The sequence below is a fragment of the Felis catus genome, chromosome A3 (genome assembly GCF_018350175.1).
Source record: "Felis catus isolate Fca126 chromosome A3, F.catus_Fca126_mat1.0, whole genome shotgun sequence".
Taxonomy (NCBI): Eukaryota; Metazoa; Chordata; class Mammalia; order Carnivora; family Felidae; genus Felis; species Felis catus.
Window position 1 is genome coordinate 110,272,921 of NC_058370.1, and position 22,218 is coordinate 110,295,138.

At 36.8% G+C, this 22,218-nt stretch overlaps 1 protein-coding gene across 2 annotated transcripts in view; it reads left to right on the forward strand.

Moving 5' to 3' along the window:
* Positions 1 to 15,198, forward strand: part of HEATR5B (HEAT repeat containing 5B) — a 99,301-nt gene extending 84,103 nt beyond the window's left edge. Inside the window, exons 31-36 of one of the 2 annotated variants that reach the window (XM_006930362.5) lie at positions 1,139 to 1,283; positions 2,464 to 2,730; positions 3,794 to 4,018; positions 10,004 to 10,155; positions 11,360 to 11,573; positions 14,297 to 15,198. In XM_006930362.5, the coding sequence (XP_006930424.2) occupies positions 1,139 to 1,283; positions 2,464 to 2,730; positions 3,794 to 4,018; positions 10,004 to 10,155; positions 11,360 to 11,573; positions 14,297 to 14,601 (1,308 nt within the window). In that variant the 3' untranslated portion in view covers positions 14,602 to 15,198. The remainder of the gene's footprint in view (positions 1 to 1,138; positions 1,284 to 2,463; positions 2,731 to 3,793; positions 4,019 to 10,003; positions 10,156 to 11,359; positions 11,574 to 14,296) is intronic. The other variant, XM_045054693.1, reaches the window with a different exon arrangement.
* The last annotated feature ends 7,020 nt before the right edge of the window (positions 15,199 to 22,218 follow it).

Genomic DNA, 22,218 nt, shown 5'->3' on the forward strand with positions numbered 1-22,218 from the left:
TCCAAAGAAGTGATGAATTACACTGGCCTAGGAAACTGAACAAAGGAAGAAGAAAAGAGGGCCAAGACTGGAGCTTGAGGGATAAATAGCAAGTAAGGATGGAGATGAGGGAAGTAAGTCAACAGTGGAGATCACTAGAGTGGTAGGAGGAGAACTAAGAACAGAGTTACTAGGGCAACAGAGAGTTTCAGAGATAGACAAGTCTCAGAAGAAACAGGATCCAGTATATAAGGACATAAGAGAGTCCCAAGGAGGTTACTGGTGACTTTGGGCAGAGCCAGACAGTGGAAGAGTGAGGAGTAAATGAGAGGGTGAAGGAAGTGGAAGCATCTATCTAGGTTGGGAACAGAGGAAGAGATAGAAAGGACATAGAGGCAAGAGAGAAGGATCTGACTGGGTTCAGGAGAGGAGGGCGAATTAGACAGGAAAGACTTGAGTGTTTTCCTTATACTGGGGAGAAGAGCCTAACCAGAGGGAGAGAGGCTGATGATATATGAAGTACAATCAAGGTCCTTGAAGAACCCTTGGGAGGTCAAATAGGATAGGATAGGAAGCAAATGAGGAAAGATGAACCAGCCTTGGGTAGAGCCTGGATACTTAGTCTTAAGGAAAAAGGCAAAAGTGGCTTTGGTTATAGTTAAGTGTTTTTTTTCCCCCTTTGAAATCTGAGGCAGGGTCATTGGATGGGTTTGATGTGGAAGATTGTAAGAAGCTTAAAATGAGTGGTGAAAGTTTGTAATAATTGCTGAGATGAATTGGACAGGGACTTACTAGAAGGGCTTAGAATCCCTGGTAGACAACTCCTGGTGCTCAGCTAGGATTGGAAATCATACATTTAGTGGCATTGTACTTTAGCAATGCCATTTAGTTCAAATGGAGGAAAGAAATAGGAGAATGATCATTTTTTTAATATAAAAATTATTTAAACGCAAAAATAATTTGTTGACTGAAAAGGTGTTGGGATACAATATGACCATTTCTCAAGATTGTTATAATTTTCTTATTTGTTACGTAGTCATAAATGTTAACTTTAGTTACCAACTTTATTTTTACACGCATATTTTCTTAGATTTTAATAACCTAAATTTATCCTTTGAAATTAAGATAAATTAAGTTTACCTGAATTAATTTATAATAGCTGATTGGCGTAGAGTTGCTGAGTGTTTTGCACCGCCTCCTGCTGACCTGGAACCCCCCATCTGTCCAACTGCTGGTTACTGGAGTTGTACAACAGATAGTAAGAGCTGCTCAGGATTATTTGCAAGAAAAAAGAAACACTCTAAGTAAGTACTAGAAATTATGCTAACTTTGAAATAGATCTTATTTGTACTCTGACATTTTAAGTATCAATGCCAGCAAGATTTTAATAAAAATTTTAATCAAAAGATTTAACCATATATATAGAAGATTTGCAGTTGATTTTGCTTTAATTAGAAAGAGACAAATGAGGGGCACCTGAGTGGCTCACTCAGTTGAGCATCTGACTCTTGGTTTCAGCTCGGTTATGATCCCAGGGTTGTGGCATTGAGCCCTGTCGGTCTCCGTGCTGAGTGTGGAGCCTGTTTAAGAGTCTCTCTCTCCCACTCCCTCTGCCCTGCTTGTGCTGTCTCTCTAAAAAAAACTAAACAGGGGCGCCTGGGTGGCTCAGTCGGTTGGGCGTCCGACTTCGGCTCAGGTCATGATCTCGTGGTCTGTGAGTTCAAGCGCCACATCAGGCTCTGGGCTGACAGCTCAGAGCCTGGAGCCTTTTTTGGATTCTGTGTCTCCATCTGTCTCTGACCCTCCCCTGCTCATGCTCTGACTCTCTCTGTCTCAAAAATAAATAAATGTTAAAAAAATAAAAAATAAAAAAAAATAAAAAAGATAAACAAACAAAAAACCCAAAGGAAATTGCTGATAGCTATTTCTCACCTTCAAGTGTCAAGTTGATATGGTTCAATCTAACATGTGTGTTACTCATAATATGAAATACATTCCAAATAAAAATACCTAATAAGAATTTTTGAAGTCAAAAATGAATTGTCCTTTACCTTTTGAAAAAAAAATTTTAACGTTTTTTATTTATTTTTGAGACGGAGAGAGACAGAGTATGAACGGGGGAGGGGCAGAGAGAGAGGGAGACACAGAATCAGAAGCAGGCTCCAGGCTCTGAGCCATCAGCCCAGAGCCTGACGCGGGGCTCGAACTCACGGACCGCAAGATCGTGACCTGAGCTGAAGTTGGACGCTTAACCGACGGAGCCACCCAGGCACCCCTGAGTTGTCCTTTACCTTTAAGGAGAGGTCAATAAACAGAATTCTAGGAAGGCAGAGAATTATTCTGAAAGACATGTGCTATCAGTTAGACATTCAGTTATAAATTCTTTTGAAAGAATTTCTCAAATATACTTATTGTGTAGTTTTATCTACTCTGTGCTATTTTTTTTTTTTTTTGCTGGAAATTTTACCCATTTTTCCCCCCAAGATGAAGATGATATGGAAAAAGAACCCTGTCCTGTAGTAGGAGAAGGAGGTGACAGCGGTGGTCTTGTTCCTGGAAAATCTCTTGTGTTTGCAACTATGGAGCTGTTGATGTTCATTTTAGTGCGACATATGCCACATCTCAGTACCAAGATGTCCGACTCCCCCAGTCACGTAGCCACTAAAACTCGACTGTCAGAAGAAAGTGCTCGTCTGGTGGCAGCCACAGTTACCATACTCTCTGACTTACCGTCCCTTTGCTCGCCTGCTGGTACAGTATTGAACACTATTTGCAAATGCATTATATTGCAGTAGACAAAGATGAGCCTTCCTTTGTTTTTAAGTGCTGTTATGACTTATTTTCCCTCTTAAATCTCAAGTATGGAAGAAGTCAGTCTTTTATGACGTTTACCTTTTGGAGCCTATAAAGGTTAAGGATTTAAAAAACCAAAAACTCCAGATGCTCTTCAGATATATTTCAGACAAACCAGCAAAGAGATAGAAGCACAGCTTGAAGCAAGACACTGAATGTTAGTGGATAGACATAAGGCGGGACGACTAAACCTGTTAGTTTCTGGTCTAGTTGCCACTTTTGAGTAACACTGACAAACTACTAAACGTCAGATGACTGTGACAACCAACTGTAAGGAGTAACTAGAGAAATTATAGCTGCACAGATTATAGCTGTCTGCAGATACCTGAAAAATACCAGATGGAAACTTAGACTTTCCCTCTACTTATCTAGGAGGGAGAAATAGGAGAAATAGTATCAGGAGATGTAAAGGCAAATTTCAGCTCAATGCAAGCCTGTGGATGTAAAAATAATGCGTTCAATGACCTTCGAGTTCTTTTAGCTAGAAATTCTGGAATTTTTTTCATTTCTTCTTTGCTTACCCATATAGTCTTTTCATCATTTTTCCCAGCATGGTTAAGGCTGACTTGAATACACTGAAGATTGATTACATGTCTTAGAATTGTTACATGATTCAATAAGTTACTCAGATGCTTCTCAAAGGATATGGTAGTGCTTCCCTTCTGGTTCTCTATCTTCCTTTCTCATTTTCATTTTGAAGGGCATGATTAGATGAAATACTGGAAATAATAAAAATAAGGCTAGCCAGAATAAGAAAGAAAATACTGTCTTCTTTGAAATAACTTGCCACTTTCTCATTTTCTTTTTTAACATTGAATTAAGTAATAGGAATGCAGCACATTTTGTAAAACAACAAGGAAAAAAAATAATATTAAACCACAATCAAATGTGAAAACAATTGGAAGAACTGTAATATGAGAACTGAGTAGTTATGAGGTAATCTGATTTGTTTTCAATTCAGGATGTATGACAATCCTGCCCACAATTCTGTTTTTAATTGCAAGAATATTGAAAGACACAGCAATAAAATCGGCAGATAATCAGGTTCCTCCACCAGTCAGTGCAGCTCTTCAAGGGATTAAAAGCATCGTGACACTCTCGATGGCCAAGACGGAGGACACTCAGAAACAGTGGACAGCTCTAATTCGCAGCACTCTGGCATGCATCCTGGAATATTCTCAGCCAGGTAACCTAAACAGGGCTTAAAATCCATAATGTATTGGGATATCTGTATGCCAATAAGTAGTTGAATGAGCTTATCAGAAAAGTGCTATAGAACACTGAAGCAACTCAGAGATGTCTTGTAGTCATGTTAGATAGGAATGTTAGTACCCCTTTCTGGATATTTGGATATTGACTGTAAATGTCCTTGTCGTAGCACTTAAATACATGTTGGAGGTTCCCCAGGCCAAAAAGGACAGAAGATTTCAGAAAACATACTCAGAATCAAATTGATATGTGTTAAAATATTTTTTTTGCTTCCATTTTTTAAAATAAATATCATAAAATAGAGAAAGTTGAAGTATCTGTCACTCACCAAGCTTATCCTCAAATGAAACCACAGCCTTGATTTAGATATATTTCATTCCAGAAATATTTTTATATGTAAATATACTTTTTGTACTAATAAATATAGGTCCTTATTAATAAATAACAATAAATGTATATATTAATAAATGTATACATGGGTTATATATAAAATGAGATAAATAACCATGCACAATATATAGTATTTTTGTGTTTTTAAATTTTTTTAATGTTTTTATTTATTTTTGAGATAGAGACAGAGCATGAGCAGGGGAGGGGCAGAGAGAGAGGGAGACACAGAATCTGAAGCAGGCTCCAGGCTCTGAGCTGGCAGCACAGAGCCCGACTCACGGGGTGTGAGATCATGACCTGAGCTGAAGTCGGACGCCCAACCGACTTGAGCCATCCAGGTGCCCCTCTTTTGTGTTTTTCAATCGACATAAGTAATGTCACAGCATGTCATTCTGCCATTACGTTCTCACTCAAGAGTAAGGTTTTTTGGAGCTATTAATGTGTACATATAAAATTCTCATTTATTCCTTCTATATAACTTCTATATAGTTTCCATCACATGAATTTTTCAGTTATTATTCATTCCCTGTCAACTGATATTTCTGCTGTTTCACATTTTTCCCCATTATAAAAATTGCTGCCATGAACATCTTTATAAATTGTTCACACACTTGTGCTATGCGATTTTCTGGGGTATACCGCTAGAGATGGAATTGATGACATATTTTAATTTTAATTTTATCAGACCTGGCCAAATTGCTCTCCAAAGTAACCATGTGAATTTAAACACCCACCAGCAGTGGATAATAATCTCTGTTTCTCCATGTCCTCACCAAGACTTGGTATTTCAGACTTTTAAATTTTGCTATCTGATGGGTAAAATGTACTGTCTTGTTGTTTTAATGTGCATTTCTCATTTTCCTAGTGAGTATAATAAGCATTCTTCATGCTTGTGTTTAATTTTGAGGGAAATGCTTATTTGCACTTTTGTTCATTTCTATTCTGTGTTTGACTTTTTCTTTCATTTTATTTCTGTTGTAAAGACAGAAACAAAGATGGAAGACAAAGAATAATAAAGATCTGCCATGTCACGTTTCACGTATTAAAATTTGCCATGTCACCTTTCACACATTTCCACATTAAAACTGTGGAGCAGGCCCATGAATTAACAGACAGCACAACAAAACACACAAATTGCTTTAAAACAGACATTTATGCACATGAGAATATAATACATGATAAAGACCATTCATTATCCTTCAAATGGTTTGTGTCAGGTAGCTGTTTGAGATATCAGTTCCAGTTAGGCCCTCACCTTAGATCATGACTCAAAATAAATACCAGATAAATTAAAATGATAATATAACATTTTAAAAATAGTTACAGAAAATACATGTACAACTTTTATGTAAGGATGGCAACAGAGTGTGTAAGTGTAAGAACGGAAAATATCACAGAGGTAAATATCAACATACTAGGCTATAGAGTAACTTCTACCTGTCAAAACCTCTTACATTAAAAGGTAGCTGAAAAAAAAGACAGCTGAAAAACTGACAACAATATTTATGTTAGTGTTAATATCATTAATATACAAAGAAGTCTTGTAAGATAAACATTTGACACCCAATAGAAGGGGAAAGAACACACATTAGTGAAAAGTAGAGATGACCACCAAGCATATAAAAAAAAAAAAATCAACCACATTAATAAGCAAAGAAATATGAACAAAAATGAAGTAATATCAAATTTTTCTTGCAAAGTTGATTTTTTTTTTAAATGTGATTGTACAGTTGGCATTGGTACCCGTAGAACATTTTCATACTTTGCTGAAGGGAGTTTAAAATGGTTTAAACTTTTAGGGAATCAATTCTATAGAATGTACAAAGCGTTTTCAAGGATTCATTATGTTCAAGGTTATTTATCACAGTCTATTTTACAATAGTGAAAATATGTGATAAATATAATTACCTGGCAGTGGGAAAAATTATAAAATACATTATTATATATTAATTTGGATTATATATCCATTATATCTATTAAAATCATATTTATAAATACATACAAAAAGAATGCAGACCAGAAGGATTTAAAACAGTACCTAGAAATTAAACTGCCACTTGATGGTAGAATTACTTTTATTTCCTTCCCTAGACCATTTTTATATGTTAAACAATGACCTTGTGTTATTTTTATTATCTGAATTTTTAAAAATTTATTTGGAAAGGAAAACTTCAATTAGTTTTATTAGTGCTACTGGAACTATTTTAGCTGTATCTTGAGTGAATGTTTATAACCAACTAAAGAAATGTTAAATACCATATTTATGTATGTGTATGTATATATGTGTAAGTACATAAATAGATATGAGTAACAAGATAAATAGTTAAGAATTTGTTTAAAAATCTAAATATTGTTTTAATTTTCACGGGGCAGTTCCGTAGTCAATAATCATGTTTTTTAAATTGTCAGTTACAAGGGAAGGTTTTGATATTTTATCAGTCTAGTAATATTAAATTAATTCAAAAGTATGATAAAAGAATGAACTTGCCTAAGATATTCTGTCCAGAACTGAACTCTTAGGAGATGGTCAATATGAAAATGGGATCAAGGCCGCAAGTACCATTGTGTATAATATATGTATAGTATATGTAAGCAAGGCAAGCAGCATCCCTTGCTTTACAAGAAAAGTTTCGTAATTGAGAATTTTTATTATAGAAATCATATTTCCTAGTATAAAATCTGAGACTTCCACTTAGAAAAAATGTACATATGTATGTATGTGAACACATACACCCACGAATAGAAATCTCCTTGGATGTAGTGTATACCCTTAATATTGCTGCAGGTTTTTTTTCATTTCTAAAAACTTCAATTTTGAATAGATTTCAAACTTTTTAAAAGTTACAAGAATAACATAGTTAACTACATTATACTCTTCTCCTCAATTCACCAGCTGTTAACATTTTGCCACGTATCTTATTTCTCTATAATCCACATGTTATTGTTAATATTATCGTTGTTAATTATGCTGAGCCATTTGAGAATACACTGAAGTCATCATGACTCTTTACTACTAAATGCTTTATGGCTATTCTAAGAACAAGAACATTTTCTTACATAACCACAGAAGAATTATCACATGTAAGCAATTTAACACTGATACAATGCTATTGTTATTCATATTCAAATTTACCAGTTGTCCTAATAATGACTTGAATAGAAGTTTTTTCTTTTTCTTTTTGATACAGTCCAAGATCACGCATTGTACTTGTCTTAATGCTTTAGTCTTCTTTAATCTGAGTCAGTCTCTCTCAGCTTTTCTTTATCTTTCATGATATTGTCCTTTAAAAGTGCAGACCATCTATTTTATAGATTGTTTTTCAGTTTGGAATTGTGTGTGTGTGTGTGTGTGTGTGTGTGTGTGTGTGTGTGTGTGTGTGTGTGTTTCTTGTGCTTAGATTCAGGTTATGCTTTTTTGGCAGGAATACTGTATGATTTTGTTAGGTCTTTCTCAGTGCATCATGTAAAGAGGCATATAATGGTGTTTCGTCTCATTATTAGGAGTCTTTTTTTTTTAATGTTTATTTTTGAGAGAGCGAGAGACAGAGAATGAGCATGAGTGGGGGAGACACAGAGAGAGAAAGAGATGGAGACACAGAATCCGAAGCAGGCTTCAGGCGCTGAGCTGTCAGCACAGAGCCCCATGTGGGGCTTGAACTCACGAACCATGAGATCATGACCTGAGCCAAAGTCAGATGCTTAACTGACTGAGCCACCCAGGCACCCCCCCCCCATTATTAGGAGTCTTAACTTTAATAACTTGATTAAGATGCTGTCTGCCATATTTCTCCACCATAAAGTTTACATTTTTCCCTTTTACAATTAGTAAGGAATTTGTAGGGAGATACTTTGAAACTATATCAATTATCTGTTTCCCATCAAGCTTTTACCCAATGGTTTTTGTTTTTGTTTTTGTTTATTAAGTAAGCCCTACCCCCCAGTCTGGGCGTTGAATTCATGACCCTGAGATCAAGGGTCACATGCTCCACCAACCCAGCCAGCCAGGCGTGCCATACCCAGTCGTTTTAATATCTGTTATACCTGAACCAGTTCTTACTGTGATGATGTCAAAATGATAATTTTCTAACTTCTTCATTAGTTTTCTTCCTTTTACATTTATTAGCTGGCATTTCTCTGAAAGGAAGAGCTTTTTCTTTGCCTTCATTTGTTATTTTTTATATGGTTATTGTTTATTACTATCAGTACAGACTTATGATTCTTTTTTTAGTTCAGTGGGTCCATTAATGTCATTTTGACATATCTCCATTATTTCCTGAGCACATTTTTACTTCCTGGCACCAAGATGTGGCAGACTTACCTTATGTTTTCCCTATTACTGTTCTGGAATTAGTCACTTCTCTAAAAAAGCCCTGGTTTCTTTTAGTAGGAAATGGTATTTAGATAGCAAATCTTAAAGTCGCAATTTTAAAATAAAGTGTTAATTTTCCAACAAAAAATTGCTTGCAGTGTCACAAACTCTGAGTTAGAGATTGTTCAATAATATTCCTACTACAATAATAACAGTAATATTCCTATGATGGAGTTCTCAGGTTTTTAACATCTGTGACTTAGGTTATTATAGATTGGCTAAATCCTTCAGATTTTACATCTCTTCCTTTTCTTCAAGTTAGTGGGCGTCTTCTCAACTATTTTTGTAGCCCATTCTATTTTTTGCTGGTACCCTAATTAGGAGATAGTGTTAGCATATTAAATATATTCATAATCCTGATAAATTACTGATTATAGAGTATTTGCAATTTCCAAATTAGTCCAAATTCATATGTAAAGAATGTTAGTAAGTTCAGCTGTGGAAGAAATGATAATGACAAAATAGTTGAGGTCTCTTCTTTTATGTTTTTTTTTCTTATTTTATATGTTTAATAGTACTTTTCTTCAGAAAAAATGTATATTTTCCTGTGTTTCTAATAACATACTGTATTTCCATTAGGTTAAAGTCACATCTATTCCCAAATAAATGGCTGCAATAGCAAGAAGTTCTTTAAAATTATGAGAATACTGCCTTCAGGAAATTGTACGAGATTTTTTTGATTATGGTTGTGTAGAACTTACAAGTTTCATATTTACTGAATATAAAGGTGATATCACTAACAAAGAACACTCTGGATTTTTAAACTACTTAGAATATCTTATAATCACCTGGCTTTGTTGAAAGAATAGCTGTATTTAGAAATTGTTGATCAGTCTAAACTACAAGGAAGTTACATAACTTTTAAGTAATTTTACATTACAGTGTTATCTTTCCTATTCCAATTTGCTTTCCCTTGTAGAGTTCTTATTAGGATTTATGCCTGAATTTTTTTCAGTTAATATTGTATCATCCAGAAAAACAAGTAAAAAGAACTTAAATACAGGAAGTATCCCTGTTTCCTTAGTAGTAGATGAGTTCTATCCATAAAGTTGTTTATGGACTGCATTAGATTGAAGTATATGCTGCTGTAAATGTCTTTTAGGGGAGAGAAGGTTATTGTTCATGTTTGGAATTCCAAAGCATGTTGGAAACAAGACATTGCTTCCATTTTTCACGTATTTTAATATTATTCATATATTTCAGAAGATTCCATGCCTATGCCTGATGAAGTAAGCATGCTAACAGCAATTGCACTCTTCCTGTGGTCTGCTAGTAGTGAAATAATAGGAGTCCAGTCATTACAGAATGGCTGCATGAACAGATTTAAGAATGCATTGAATTCATGTGACCCATGGGTAAGTTACACTTAAACATAGAGGTAAACATTCTACTTTATCAATAATATTTCAGATTGGTCCACTAAAAGGGGTAATACATCAAATGAGAACCTAAATATTTGCTATGTGGTTTTTAAATAGAAAAGCTGGAAAAGATCACGGGGTTTAAGCACTAGGAGACACATTATGTGTATGTTTATTCTCCAATGTCTAAAATATTTTATTAACTCTGACTTATATTGGTAGAAATTTTACATGAGTCTGCGATTATATTTTTCACTGTTTACTTAATGGCACCAAGAACATTAAAAAATAAATTTGTATTATTACATGTTTTGATGAACCTATGGGAAACTAGTTTTTCTAGAAAATAAATTTTTTTGGTTTCACAGTGTCAAAGTCTGAACTAATGATTCTCAAACCTGCTTCATATCAGAAAAAAAAATCAGTTTAGTAACATGATTCCTAGAACTCTGCTGCTGTCTTCCTGAATCATAAATCTGTATTTTAAAAATATTGCCCAAGTATTTATGTCCAGCAAGGTCTGGTAACTTCTCTTCTACCAAAGTGCTGAAACAGCTTTATTCCACTATTTGTCCCATATGGTGATGGACCTTCCTTTGATCCTTCCTTCCTTCCTTCCTTCCTTTTTTTTTTTTTTTAAATGGTAATATGAAGTATTTCTAAGCTAAAGTGGAGTCAATGAGATTTTACTTTCTAGAGACCTAAAAAACTTAAGTTGCCATAAGCAGTTATTTCCAGGGAATTCAAATGAATGTGAGGTGTCTTACCAGTGTATTTTTATAGCATTGTTTGACATCAGTTAGATATTCGCCTTCCTTACTAAATATGTTAGGTTAAAGTGGAAGGGACAATTGTCGAGTAAAGAAAAAATTAAAAACAGAAATTGGAATTCCTGGTTTCTAGCGTCTTCCACACTATCAAAATACACAAATTATATAGGCTTGGTAATTTGGCAGTTACCGTATAAGGAATGTTTTTTTGATTAATTTCTTTTCAGTTAGTTTTTTTTAGTTAGCTTATTGGCAATTTTGTTATTTTAGCTTCATTTCTATAAATAGAAAATGGCATTAATTCATCCTACATTTTAATTTTCATCCTATAGTGTCATATCTTTTCTTCCTATATTAAGTTGCAGTGTGAGTGTACACAAACAAGAACTATTGCACATGTTAATTAATGAAATTACTTTCTTCTATAGGTTCAAGCCAAATGTTACCAGCTTCTCTTGTCAGTCTTCCAACATTCCAATCGTGCCCTTTCAACTCCTTATATCCATTCCTTAGCTCCAATAGTAGTTGAAAAGCTGAAAGCTGTTGAAAGAAACAGACCAGCCAGTAGCACCGAACTTTTAGCTGTTCAAGAAGGAATCAAAGTTCTTGAAACGTTAGTTGCTCTTGGGGAAGAACAGAACAGTAAGTATTTGTATAAAAATCCAAGTCTCAAATGAAGAACTGTATTTTATATATATATGTATGTGTATATATATATATAATTTGATATTGGACACAGGCCATTGCAATAGTAAGTTTACTAGGAGTGGTTACTATCGGAAAGCTTAATATTTTTCTTAGGGTGCTAATAATATAGTGTATTGAGTTGATTTATATTCATTTTTTTATGAGCAAGAGGTTAAAATAAATTACTGATGGCATTACAGCACATTGATGTTTTTCCTAGGAATGTACTCTTTAAGAACTAGGGGAAAAAAAAAAGAACTAGGAAAACTATGGGTGTTTAATAGGTTTATAAAAATAATTTATTGTTGTGTTCATAATAGAAGTACAAAAGCTTTATAACAAACATGATCAGATTAGTATTAATACCACACATCATTCCTAAAATCCTTCCAATTTTGAAATTTAAAAATTATTTTTATTTAATGAAAAGCTACCACATACATACATCAATTTAATCACAGACTTAGCTTAATACCTACTCTTTATTCCCTTGATTTCATCACAATCTAAAATTTGTCTTTAGAAATAGGACTTTTAATTATTGCAGAAAGACTATACCTTTTAAACTAGTACCTTATGATTGAACATTAAGCTAGTTCCAATTTTTCAAAATCATAAATAATTGAGCTAAGTATCCTTGTACACATTTGGGATTCTTTGTATCTTTCTTTGGGATTCTAAGTATCTTTGTACAGATTTTTTATTCTGTTTCTCAGACAGATTCCTTAAAGTGAAATGACTGGGTTGAAGGAAATGTACATTTTTAAGGCTTTTAATATATATTGCTGGTTTATGCTCCAGATAACAATTATATCCATTTTTCCATCATAAGTTTTTTCTTCTTCCCTTGAAAAAAATTTTTACAGGAAATTGGGAAGATAGGAGAGATTTTGAAAAAGCTATTGTAATAGTTTCCCTATAAAGTAATGATCCAGGGGTACCTGGAACCAGGGGCTCAGTCGGTTAAGCATCTGACTTCAGCTCAGGTCATGATCTCACAGTCTGTGGGTTGGAGCCCCACATTGGGCTCTGTGCCGACAGCTCAGAGCCTGGAGCCTGCTTCAGATTCTGTGTCTCCCTCTCTCTCTGACCCTCCCCCTCTCTCACTCTGTCTCTCTCTCTCTCAAAAATAAATAAACACTAAAAAAATTTTTTTCTAAATAATAATCCAAAACTATGATAGTGAAAAAGGATAAACGTAAAGGTGATTATGAAGAAAAAGGTTTTTTTAATTTTATTTATTTATTTATTTTAAGAGACAGAGACTGAGTAAGTGGGGGAGGGGAAGAGAGAGAGAGAGAGAGAGAGAGAAAGAGAGAGAGAGAGAGAGAGAGAGAGAGAGAGAGAGAGAGAGAGAGAATCCCAAGCAGGCTCCAAATTGCCAGTGCAGAGCCCAGTTAGGGGCTCGAACTCACAAACTGTGAGATCATGACCTGAGTGGAAATCAAGAGTTGGATGCTTAACCGACTGAGCCACCCAGGTGCCTCTGAAAAAAGAAATTGATCTTATACACCAGTCTTATTGTACATCTTAAAAGTCTTGGTATAGGGGTGCCTGGATGGCTTGGTCAGTTAAGCATCTGACTTCAGCTCAGCTCATGATCTCACGGTTTGTGAGTTCGAGCTCAGAGCCTGGAGCCTACTTCAGATTTTGTGTCTCCCTCTTTCTCTCCCCCTTCTACCTCTCGTGCTCTGTCTCTGTCTCTCTCTCTCTCAAAAATAAATAAACATTAAAAAAAATTTTTTTAAGTCTTGATGTAGTACACAGCATCTGTTATCTGAGTGAAGCAATCTTAAAAAATGAAGAAACTATGATAATACTTATTGTTGATTATATTTCACTAATATTTATTATGAGAATATATAGCAATTTACATATATAATATATAGTATAAAGTTATACTTAATACTACAATACATAGTTATAGAAAATACAGTACTATAAAACCCAAAGTGTAAATTTTCAGCTTTTAAATTTGCTTTATCACTCAATGTTTTTCACATCAGTTCCAAATGCTAATTTTTGTTTTTAACTTGATAGTATCCATTACAGAAATAGACAATGAAGTTTTTTCACCCGACATGACCAGGGTTACAAGCTAAAGACATTGGATTTATATTTGAGTCTTAATTTTTATTCATCTGTATCCAATCTGTTACTCAAAACTTATCCTATCTTTTTATGAAAACTTCTCTAGGATTCAAGAGACTCTGACTTCCTATTCTTCCATTTTAAAAAGAAAGAAATACTTAGTTTTAGTTAAATGTTAGTAATTGGATGCTGTTCAGGTATCTGTTTCCTACTCGAACTTCCCTATTCTGGAATACCCTTAAAGATGTCATAATCTTACTAGCCGAATACATTCCACCAGATGGCAGTTGTAAAATGCTTGTTCCTTTTTAACCTTTTTAGGCAGTAATTTTTTTAATAGGACAAATTAATATAAACCTAAGATTTACAGTGTAACAAATCTGGTCTCAGCCAGATAGCTTAGCATTAAGTAAATATTTGATATCAATTATGAGTTATTGTTGAGTCTAAAACAGATTGTGTATGTGTATTTGCTTATGTTGTATTATGAGTGAGACCACCATGGTAATTGCATAATTTTAAAATTAAAGTTTATTGTAATTGACGGACCCGGGATGATCTTCAGACTTTATCTTTGTTCTTTACAGGAGTCCAGTTACTTGCCCTTTTAGTTCCCACTTTGATCTCCTACCTGCTGGATGAAAATTCCTTTGCCTCAGCAAGCACGGTTTCCAAAGATCTTCATGAGTTTGCACTCCAGAATTTAATGCATATTGGACCTCTGTATCCACATGCTTTCAAGACAGTAATGGGAGCAGCGCCTGAGTTGAAAGTGCGTTTGGAAACTGCTGTTCGGGCAAGCCAAGCCAGCAAAGCTAAAGCAGCTACCAGGCAGCCAGCCCCGACCGTACATTCTGCACCAACGATTAAGCTAAAAACAAGTTTTTTTTAACTTGATATTCCATTTGTTTTTATTTATACTACCTAGTGGCACCTAATTAGCGATAGCAACTGTATCATTCCGAGCTATAGGTTCTGCGTCATTTGAATTGTATGCCTCAGATGAGCAGGACAAGTAAAGTGATGCTCATGCCGCCGCTTTCTGATTTTGAAGGAGTGATTGTTTTTATCATCAGGTGTGCTTTCATTTTTCTCCTAATAATGTTTTGTTTTTGTTAATTAATTTATTTGTAAACACTGAGCCATAGGCTCTTAAATGCTAAAAACAATTATATCATGTAGTTGGGCAGCCTATTGATATTGTCAGGAAAAAACAGGTCAGTATTCAGCATCTGTCATGAAAAAATTTAATTGAAAAACATGCAGAATTTAAATTTTGAAGTAACCAGAGTAACGGAAATTATCTGTTTTGTGGTGTATATATAATATGAATAAAATCCCATTTTCTTAGCATTTCTCAGAATGTCCTTACCTTTCTGATCTTTTTACTTTCATATTAGATTACTAAATTATGCTTTGTGTGTAGTTTAATTGTTAACTGAATTAAAACTCTCATTTAAAGGTCCATTAAAATGTTTCAAATGTGGAATAATGTTCTGTGGTTTTTTTTTTTTTTTTGGTTTTTTTTTTTTTTTTTTGATGGCTAAAACTTTGGCCTTGGTTATGTTTTATAATTACAGTGCGGAGTCTTGAGCCCTGACTATGATGGTTACTTTTGTTCATCAAATATTTATTGAGTGCCTGCTGCATATAAGGCCTCAAGCTGAGCGCTGCAGGGCATACAAAAATGAATTAGTCATAATTATGATTATGCCAGTCTTTTGTGCAATGGCAATTTTACCACATCAAATAGATAATTGATGAAACGAACATTTGCACAGTGTTGAGCAAATATTAAACACCAAGTTTTACCAGACGGTGTTACGTAGACTACAGGTGTCACATAGACTGCAGGTGTCACATAGATTGCAGTAGCAACAGCACCTTTTTGAATAGTCCAGATGCACACCTGTTCCTCATCGGCCGGCCTTCTATTGGCTTGCATACTCTCACCAGCTGGCAGCTCCCATCTCCTTGCTGGCTTTCCTTATTCAGTCTGTTAGGCCTCTCAGAGGGGGCTTTCGTTTGCCCATTCCTTACTTTCTTTTATGGCTACAGGGTTGTTTCATCTCAAACTTGCTTTTCCAAAGTTATTCTTGTTTCAGGGGAGATATTTTTGGTAACAGTTTTATTGAGATGTAATTCAGACACCATATAATTCACCATTTAAAAGGTATAATTGAGGGGCGCCTGGGTGGCACAGTCGGTTAAAGCGTCTGACTTTGGCTCAGATCATGATCTCACAGCTCTTTAAGTTCAAGCCCAACGTCGGGCTCTGTGCTGACAGCTTGGAGCCTGGAACCTGCTTCAGATTCTGGGTCTCCCTCTCTGTCTACCCCTCCCCAACTCACGATCTCTCTCTCTCCTTCAAAAATAAATAAACTTTAGGGGCGCCTGGGTGGCTCAGTCAGTTGAGTGTCCGACTTCAGCTCAGGTCATGATCTCGCGGTCCATGAGTTCGAGCCCCGCATCAGGCTCTGTGCTGACAGCTCATAGCCTGGAGCCTGTTTCAGATTCTGTGTCTCCCTCTCTCTCTGACCCTCCCCTGTTCACGCTCTGTCTCTCTCTGTCTCAAAAATAAGTAAATGTTTAAAAAAAAAAAACTTTAAATAAATAAACTTTAAAAAATAAAAATAAAAAATAAAAGGTATAATTCAATGGTGTTTAATATTTTCACAGAGTAGTGCAACAACCATCCCTACAATCAATTATGAACATTTTCATTACTCCAAAAAGAAGCCTCACGCCCTTTAGCAATCACCCTACAATCCTTCCATTTCTCCCTAGCCTGTCACTACAACAAATTTACTTTCAGTCTCCATCAATTCTCCTATTATGAACATCTCGTATAAATGAAATCATAGAATGGGGTCTTTTGTGACTGGCTTCTTGACTTAACGGTTGTTTCTTTCTTTGTTGGTTTTGGTGGGGGTTTATTAGCCTTCAAAAAACTTTACTGGGGGATAAGCCTAGCTCTAGTGGAAAAAGCCCACCTATGAAAGAAGACTGATTATTTAAGTTGGTCTGATGTACATCATGGCTCAAAATAAAGACCCTCAGGGTGCCTGGGTGGCTCAGTTAAGCGTCTGACTCTTAGTTTTGGCTCAGGTCATGATCTCATGGTTCATGAGTTCAAGCCCCACATCGGACTCTGCACTGACGGTACAGAGCCTGCTTGGGATTCTCTCTCTCTCTCTGCCCCTCCCCAGCTCACACTGCCTCTGTCACTCTCAAAATAAATAATCTTTTTTAAAAAGGGGGGCACCTGGGTGCCTTAGTCTGTTAAGCATCCTACTTCTGTTCAGGTCATGATCTCATCTCAAGCCCCACATTGGGCTCTGTGCTGACAGCTCAGAGCCTGGAACCTGCTTTGGATTCTGTGTCTCCCTCTCTCTCTGCCCCTCCCCTGCTAATGCTCTGTCCCTCTCTCAACAATAAACATTAAAAAAAAATTTTTTTTAGAAGGACCCTCAAATACAAATGATTCTAAAGCCATTACAACCCATGTGATTCACTTATATTGGCTCCTAAAATATGACCTATGTACAGAGGAGTTATACCTTCCTCACAATTAACTGAAGCACAGGGCCATTAAAGGGAGGGAGGGCAGTTGAAAAAAAAAAAAAAAAAAAAAAAAAAAAAAAAAAGGGCGCCTGGGTGGCGCAGTCGGTTAAGCGTCCGACTTCAGCCAGGTCACGATCTCGCAGTCCGTGAGTTCGAGCCCCGCGTCAGGCTCTGGGCTGATGGCTCAGAGCCTGGAGCCTGTTTCTGATTCTGTGTCTCCCTCTCTCTCTCTGCTCCTCCCCCGTTCATGCTCTGTCTCTCTCTGTCCCAAAAAATAAATAAACATTGAAAAAAAAAATTTAAAAAAAAAAAAAGGGAGGGAGGGAGGGCAAAAATGACAAATAGAGTGTAAGGTCCTCCTCTCTACACTATCCAATAAACACATATCCAGAATGAGAATGAAATGGAATCAATGCCCAGGTGCCTCTCAAAGAGAGCAAGTCCTTGTGGTGCATGGGGTTTGGAACTTTCTAGCATAATACATCCCAACTACTCTGGGTACACACAGTTTGCACCTAGCCCCTGTGCAAGGTGTAGCTCCACTATAGTTTTGATCACTTCCCTTAGGGAACAACCTTTATGCCTCATTAACACCAATCTGTGGCCCTCACTGACTCCGTGGTGCTTTTTTTGTTTGTTTTTTGGTTTTGTTTGTTTTTGTTTTTGTTTTTATAAAAACAACCAAAGAGGTGGCAAATGGTTGCAACAGACATCAGGTTACAGCAATTCCAAAAGCTGAAAAAGCTCTCCATCCACTGGTCTAATCTTCTCCCCTATTGTTATTAGTTTTGCCACCAAAGGGGGAAAGATGGTGGACAACTTCTTTGCAACCAGTCCTTGGCAAAAGTCCATAAATAAGAAAGCTTGTCAAAGGCAGAACCATTATATGTGCTACCTCCTCTAGCTGCAAATTTGGGGCTTGGGAAAAGAAGGAGCCAGGCGTGTGTGCAAGAAAGAGGTAAGAGCCCCTTTGTCAAGGGTTTGGTGACCCATCCCCAGATGCCCATCTTGGTGCCCACAGACCAGGGCCCACCAAAGCCCATTATTCAGACGGAAAAGGAAGCGAAACACACACACACACACACACACACACACACAGTCCAGAAATTTGCACAAGTGATACTTGTTCCTAACAGTAAGGACTTGAATGAGAATCCGGAAACTTGAAGAACACACATTTGTCTTCAGGATTTAAAAAATTTTCTCCTGTACTGAAAGATTACTTCAGCGTGGGTCAGGTCCAACAGCGTTTGCTAGAACTCAGTTGTTAAACACACCCAGCACTGGGAAGAAAACTTCATCTGAGCCAGTGGCTGGTGGACTGGCCAGAGGCCACTCTTTCATAGGTCCCCAAACCCTGTCCCCAATTGTGTCTCCCGCCTCCACCGTTCTGATCAGCAGCTCGCCTCATGCTAGCAGGGGGCACGCCAAATTCACACCCCTCCCCTCCTGTGGGCAGCGAGCGGTGCCAAGTGGGAGGGCTGATGGGACTGAGTTTGCCCACCACGGGCATCGCGACAGTGCCCGACATCCCAATGCCCGACATCTTTGCCTTGGACATGGCCAGGATGCGCAAAGCCTGGTCCCAGGCCCCTCACGACATGGCCCCCTCTGCAAGTGGAAGGTACGAGGACGCAAGGGCCGCAGCTAAGGAGCCGAAGGCGGAGATACCCGGATGTGGCGCCTCCCTTGACTTCATGTTTTTAAGCTTCCTCCACGTGGTAGCACACATCAGTACTTCAACCCTCTTTATGGCTGGATAACACTCCGTTACAGGTAGACCAGATTTTGTTTATCCATTCGTCAGTTGATGGGCACTTGGGCTGTTGCCACCTTTTGCCTATTGTAAATAATACTGTTGCGAACAACTGTGTGCAAGTTTTTGAGTGGACATGTGTGTTTTCATTTCTCTTGGCTATATACCTAGAAGTGGAATTGGTAGCTCTTCAACTTTTTAAGGAACTGCCAGACTGTTCTTCAATCCCTTGTTTCTGGCGCATATAACCCCTTTTCACTCACCTATGTGTAGAGAATAAAGTTTATTTCAGCCTTGGCTGTTTTCTTCTGTTCTTGGTACCTCCCAGACTTTTCCCATCATTTCCTACTTTGAGGTAGGGTGCATCATGCATTGGCAATAATTCTTTTTTCCCTCCCTCTCTCCCTCAGTATCTTCCTTCCTTCCCCCTCTCCCCAGTTCTTTTTTATACTTTCCCTAAACTCTTCTGAGCCACTTACAACCTAACGTCTAGGTTTCTGTGATAATATTTATAAAAGAAGCTCTGTTTGGTTTGAAGAATTATATTTATTAATTTGTTTCACTGCCCAATCCATGAGCTTCTTCTCAACCTGAATAATTGTATCTATTTGCTTACAAACATCCAGTATCAAGAAGCTAAAAGGAGAAGCATCGTGGTAGCCAATGGATTCTTTCTGAAGCGTAGTTTGAGCACTGTTAACATTAAAAGAAATAAAGTATTTTCTATTTCCTTTCCAGGTTCTTGTTAATATTGTCCATTTGGATTCTGAATCTAATGAGAGAGAACAAAATTTTGAAGTCAGGTTTCCCTTTTCCAAATAGGTTCTGCCATCAACTAGGGATAGAACTTTGGACAACCTAACCTCTTGGGGGCTTCAGTTCCCTCCTCTAGAAAATGAGAGGAAAATTTACTGGGTATTCTCTCTATGATCTTTTGCACATCTAAAAAGTACGTACGTCTGTATATTTATCCTGCTTATTTTTATCAAGAGAGGGAATCTTTGGCTGATCCTTTAATATTAGTACATAATATTGTTTCGTCTGATAAGTAGTTGTTAAGTGGATATAAAATAGCTATCATGGTAAGACAGTATAAAATACATTAAATCCAGAGAGCAGTTAAATATTGTAGATTATCACTATCATGAAGAGTTGCCATTCCCATTGTGTGCCAGGCACTGTGCTAGGCACTTTTATATCCATTATTTCCTTCTACGCAAACAATGCTGAATGAGGTATGCAATTAGCACAGTTTTCAAAAACACCTTTACTTGTATGAATCACCATACCTCACATTTTCTTCCTTCTTAATTGGAATTTTTAGGTCCATGCCAGAAATGGCTAGAGTCCAGCTATAAATAAATGTCTTGCCTTAATGCTTTCCATCACATGGATTATTTCAAAAACCTAATTTAATCATCACGAATCTATTTCTACTTGTAAAAACGTATGAAATTATTATTGACAGACTTCACAAAATTTTACCTAAAAATTTCATGTCTTAATCACAATTTAGAAAAATTATCCTGAGCTAAGTTCTTGGTGCTGTCACTAAACAAACATGTGAGGACCATGCATGCACAAGTAACAGTACAGCTGTTTTTTCGTTTGTTTCCAGAGCATTTGTTTACAGCCTTGGGCCCCTATTCACAATTCCCTGTCTCTTTTTACCATTAGAAGTCAGGGTTTCCATTTCAGGCATCGTTTTTCTCATACCCATATGCCGTGTTTGCCCTTCTCCCCCCCCCCCAACTTTCAATGCAAGTCAAAATAATACATGAAGGGGCACCTGGGGGGGCTCAGTCAGTTGAGCGGCCCACCAGCTCTTGATTTGGGTTCAGGTCGGGATCTCATGGTTGGTGGGATCAAGCCCTGCCTCCGGCTCTGCGTTGACAACGTGGAGCCAGCTTGGGATTCTCTCTCCCTCTCTCTCTCTCTCTCCCTCCCCAGCTGGTGCATGTGCGTGCACTCCTTTCTCAAAATAAATAAATCAACATTAAAAAAAAAGAATACATGAAAATTTAAGTGAGTTTGTTTGGCTTTTCCAACTTCTAACTTTGGCTTCTCCAACTTCTAACTTTGATTATTCATTCTTTCTTTAAACCTCTTCCTTCTTTCCAACTTATTTCCATTTGTATAGGAAAATACCTCTCTTATTTGTGAAGAAAATGGAGGGGGGAGGTGGGTGGGACTTTAACCTTGTCTAATGAGCATAAAAGTAGACTCAAGAGGAAAAAGGAAAATAATTTTATACATTATTCTAAATTGATTTTAATTAAAAAATGTGCATTCATTAAATTTTGGGGAAAACTTATCACAATTCACCACACAGAGACAATACTGTTGATATTTTAGTCTATTTCCTTCTACATTTGTAATCATCCTGAAGTGGAATGCTGTATCCTGCTTTTGCCAACTTATTTTATAAGCATTTCCCCTTGGAATCACTCTAATAATAAAATGAGATAGATTTAGTAACCATCATTTGTTGATGGCTACTTAATGGTGGCTGTACCACTACTGACCTATGCTGGGTACTAGTTTTTACATTTTTCTAAATAATGCTGCATTTGACTTTTAAAAAATGTAACTTCACAGATTATTTCCTTGGGATAGATTGCTTTTTAAATGGGTTATAAAAAGATGACAGATTTTAAATTTTGATACACATTGCTGAATCTTAGAAAGTGATGCTTTTTGAAATAACAGATGTGAATATGAAACTGGGCCATTGTTTTCCAAAGTCGAGAATATACCTGGGAGTATCATTAAATCACAAATATTTGGTTATACCTAAACATTTTTTAAAATGTTTATTTTATTTGTTTTGAGAGAGAGGGAGGGGGGAGGGGCAGAGAGAGAAGGAGAGAGAATCCCAAGCTCAGCTGACAGCACAGAGCCTGACGTGGGGCTCGATCCCACAAACTTCAAGGTCGTGACCTGAGCCGTAAGCCCAAATCAAGAGTCAGATGCTCAACCAACTGAACCACCCAGTTGCCTCCCTAGACATTGTTTAAAAATGGCATTCTAGTTGACTGTAAATCATTATGAAGCTAGCAGAAACACTTAATAGAGTTTGGCTGGTTTTAGTCAAAATATACTAGCTGAAACAAGAAAGGTGACAGTCCTACTCTGTACCCTGAAGGACCCAGCATGTGAGGCCTGGGCTTGGGGTTAGAGGATCAGCTT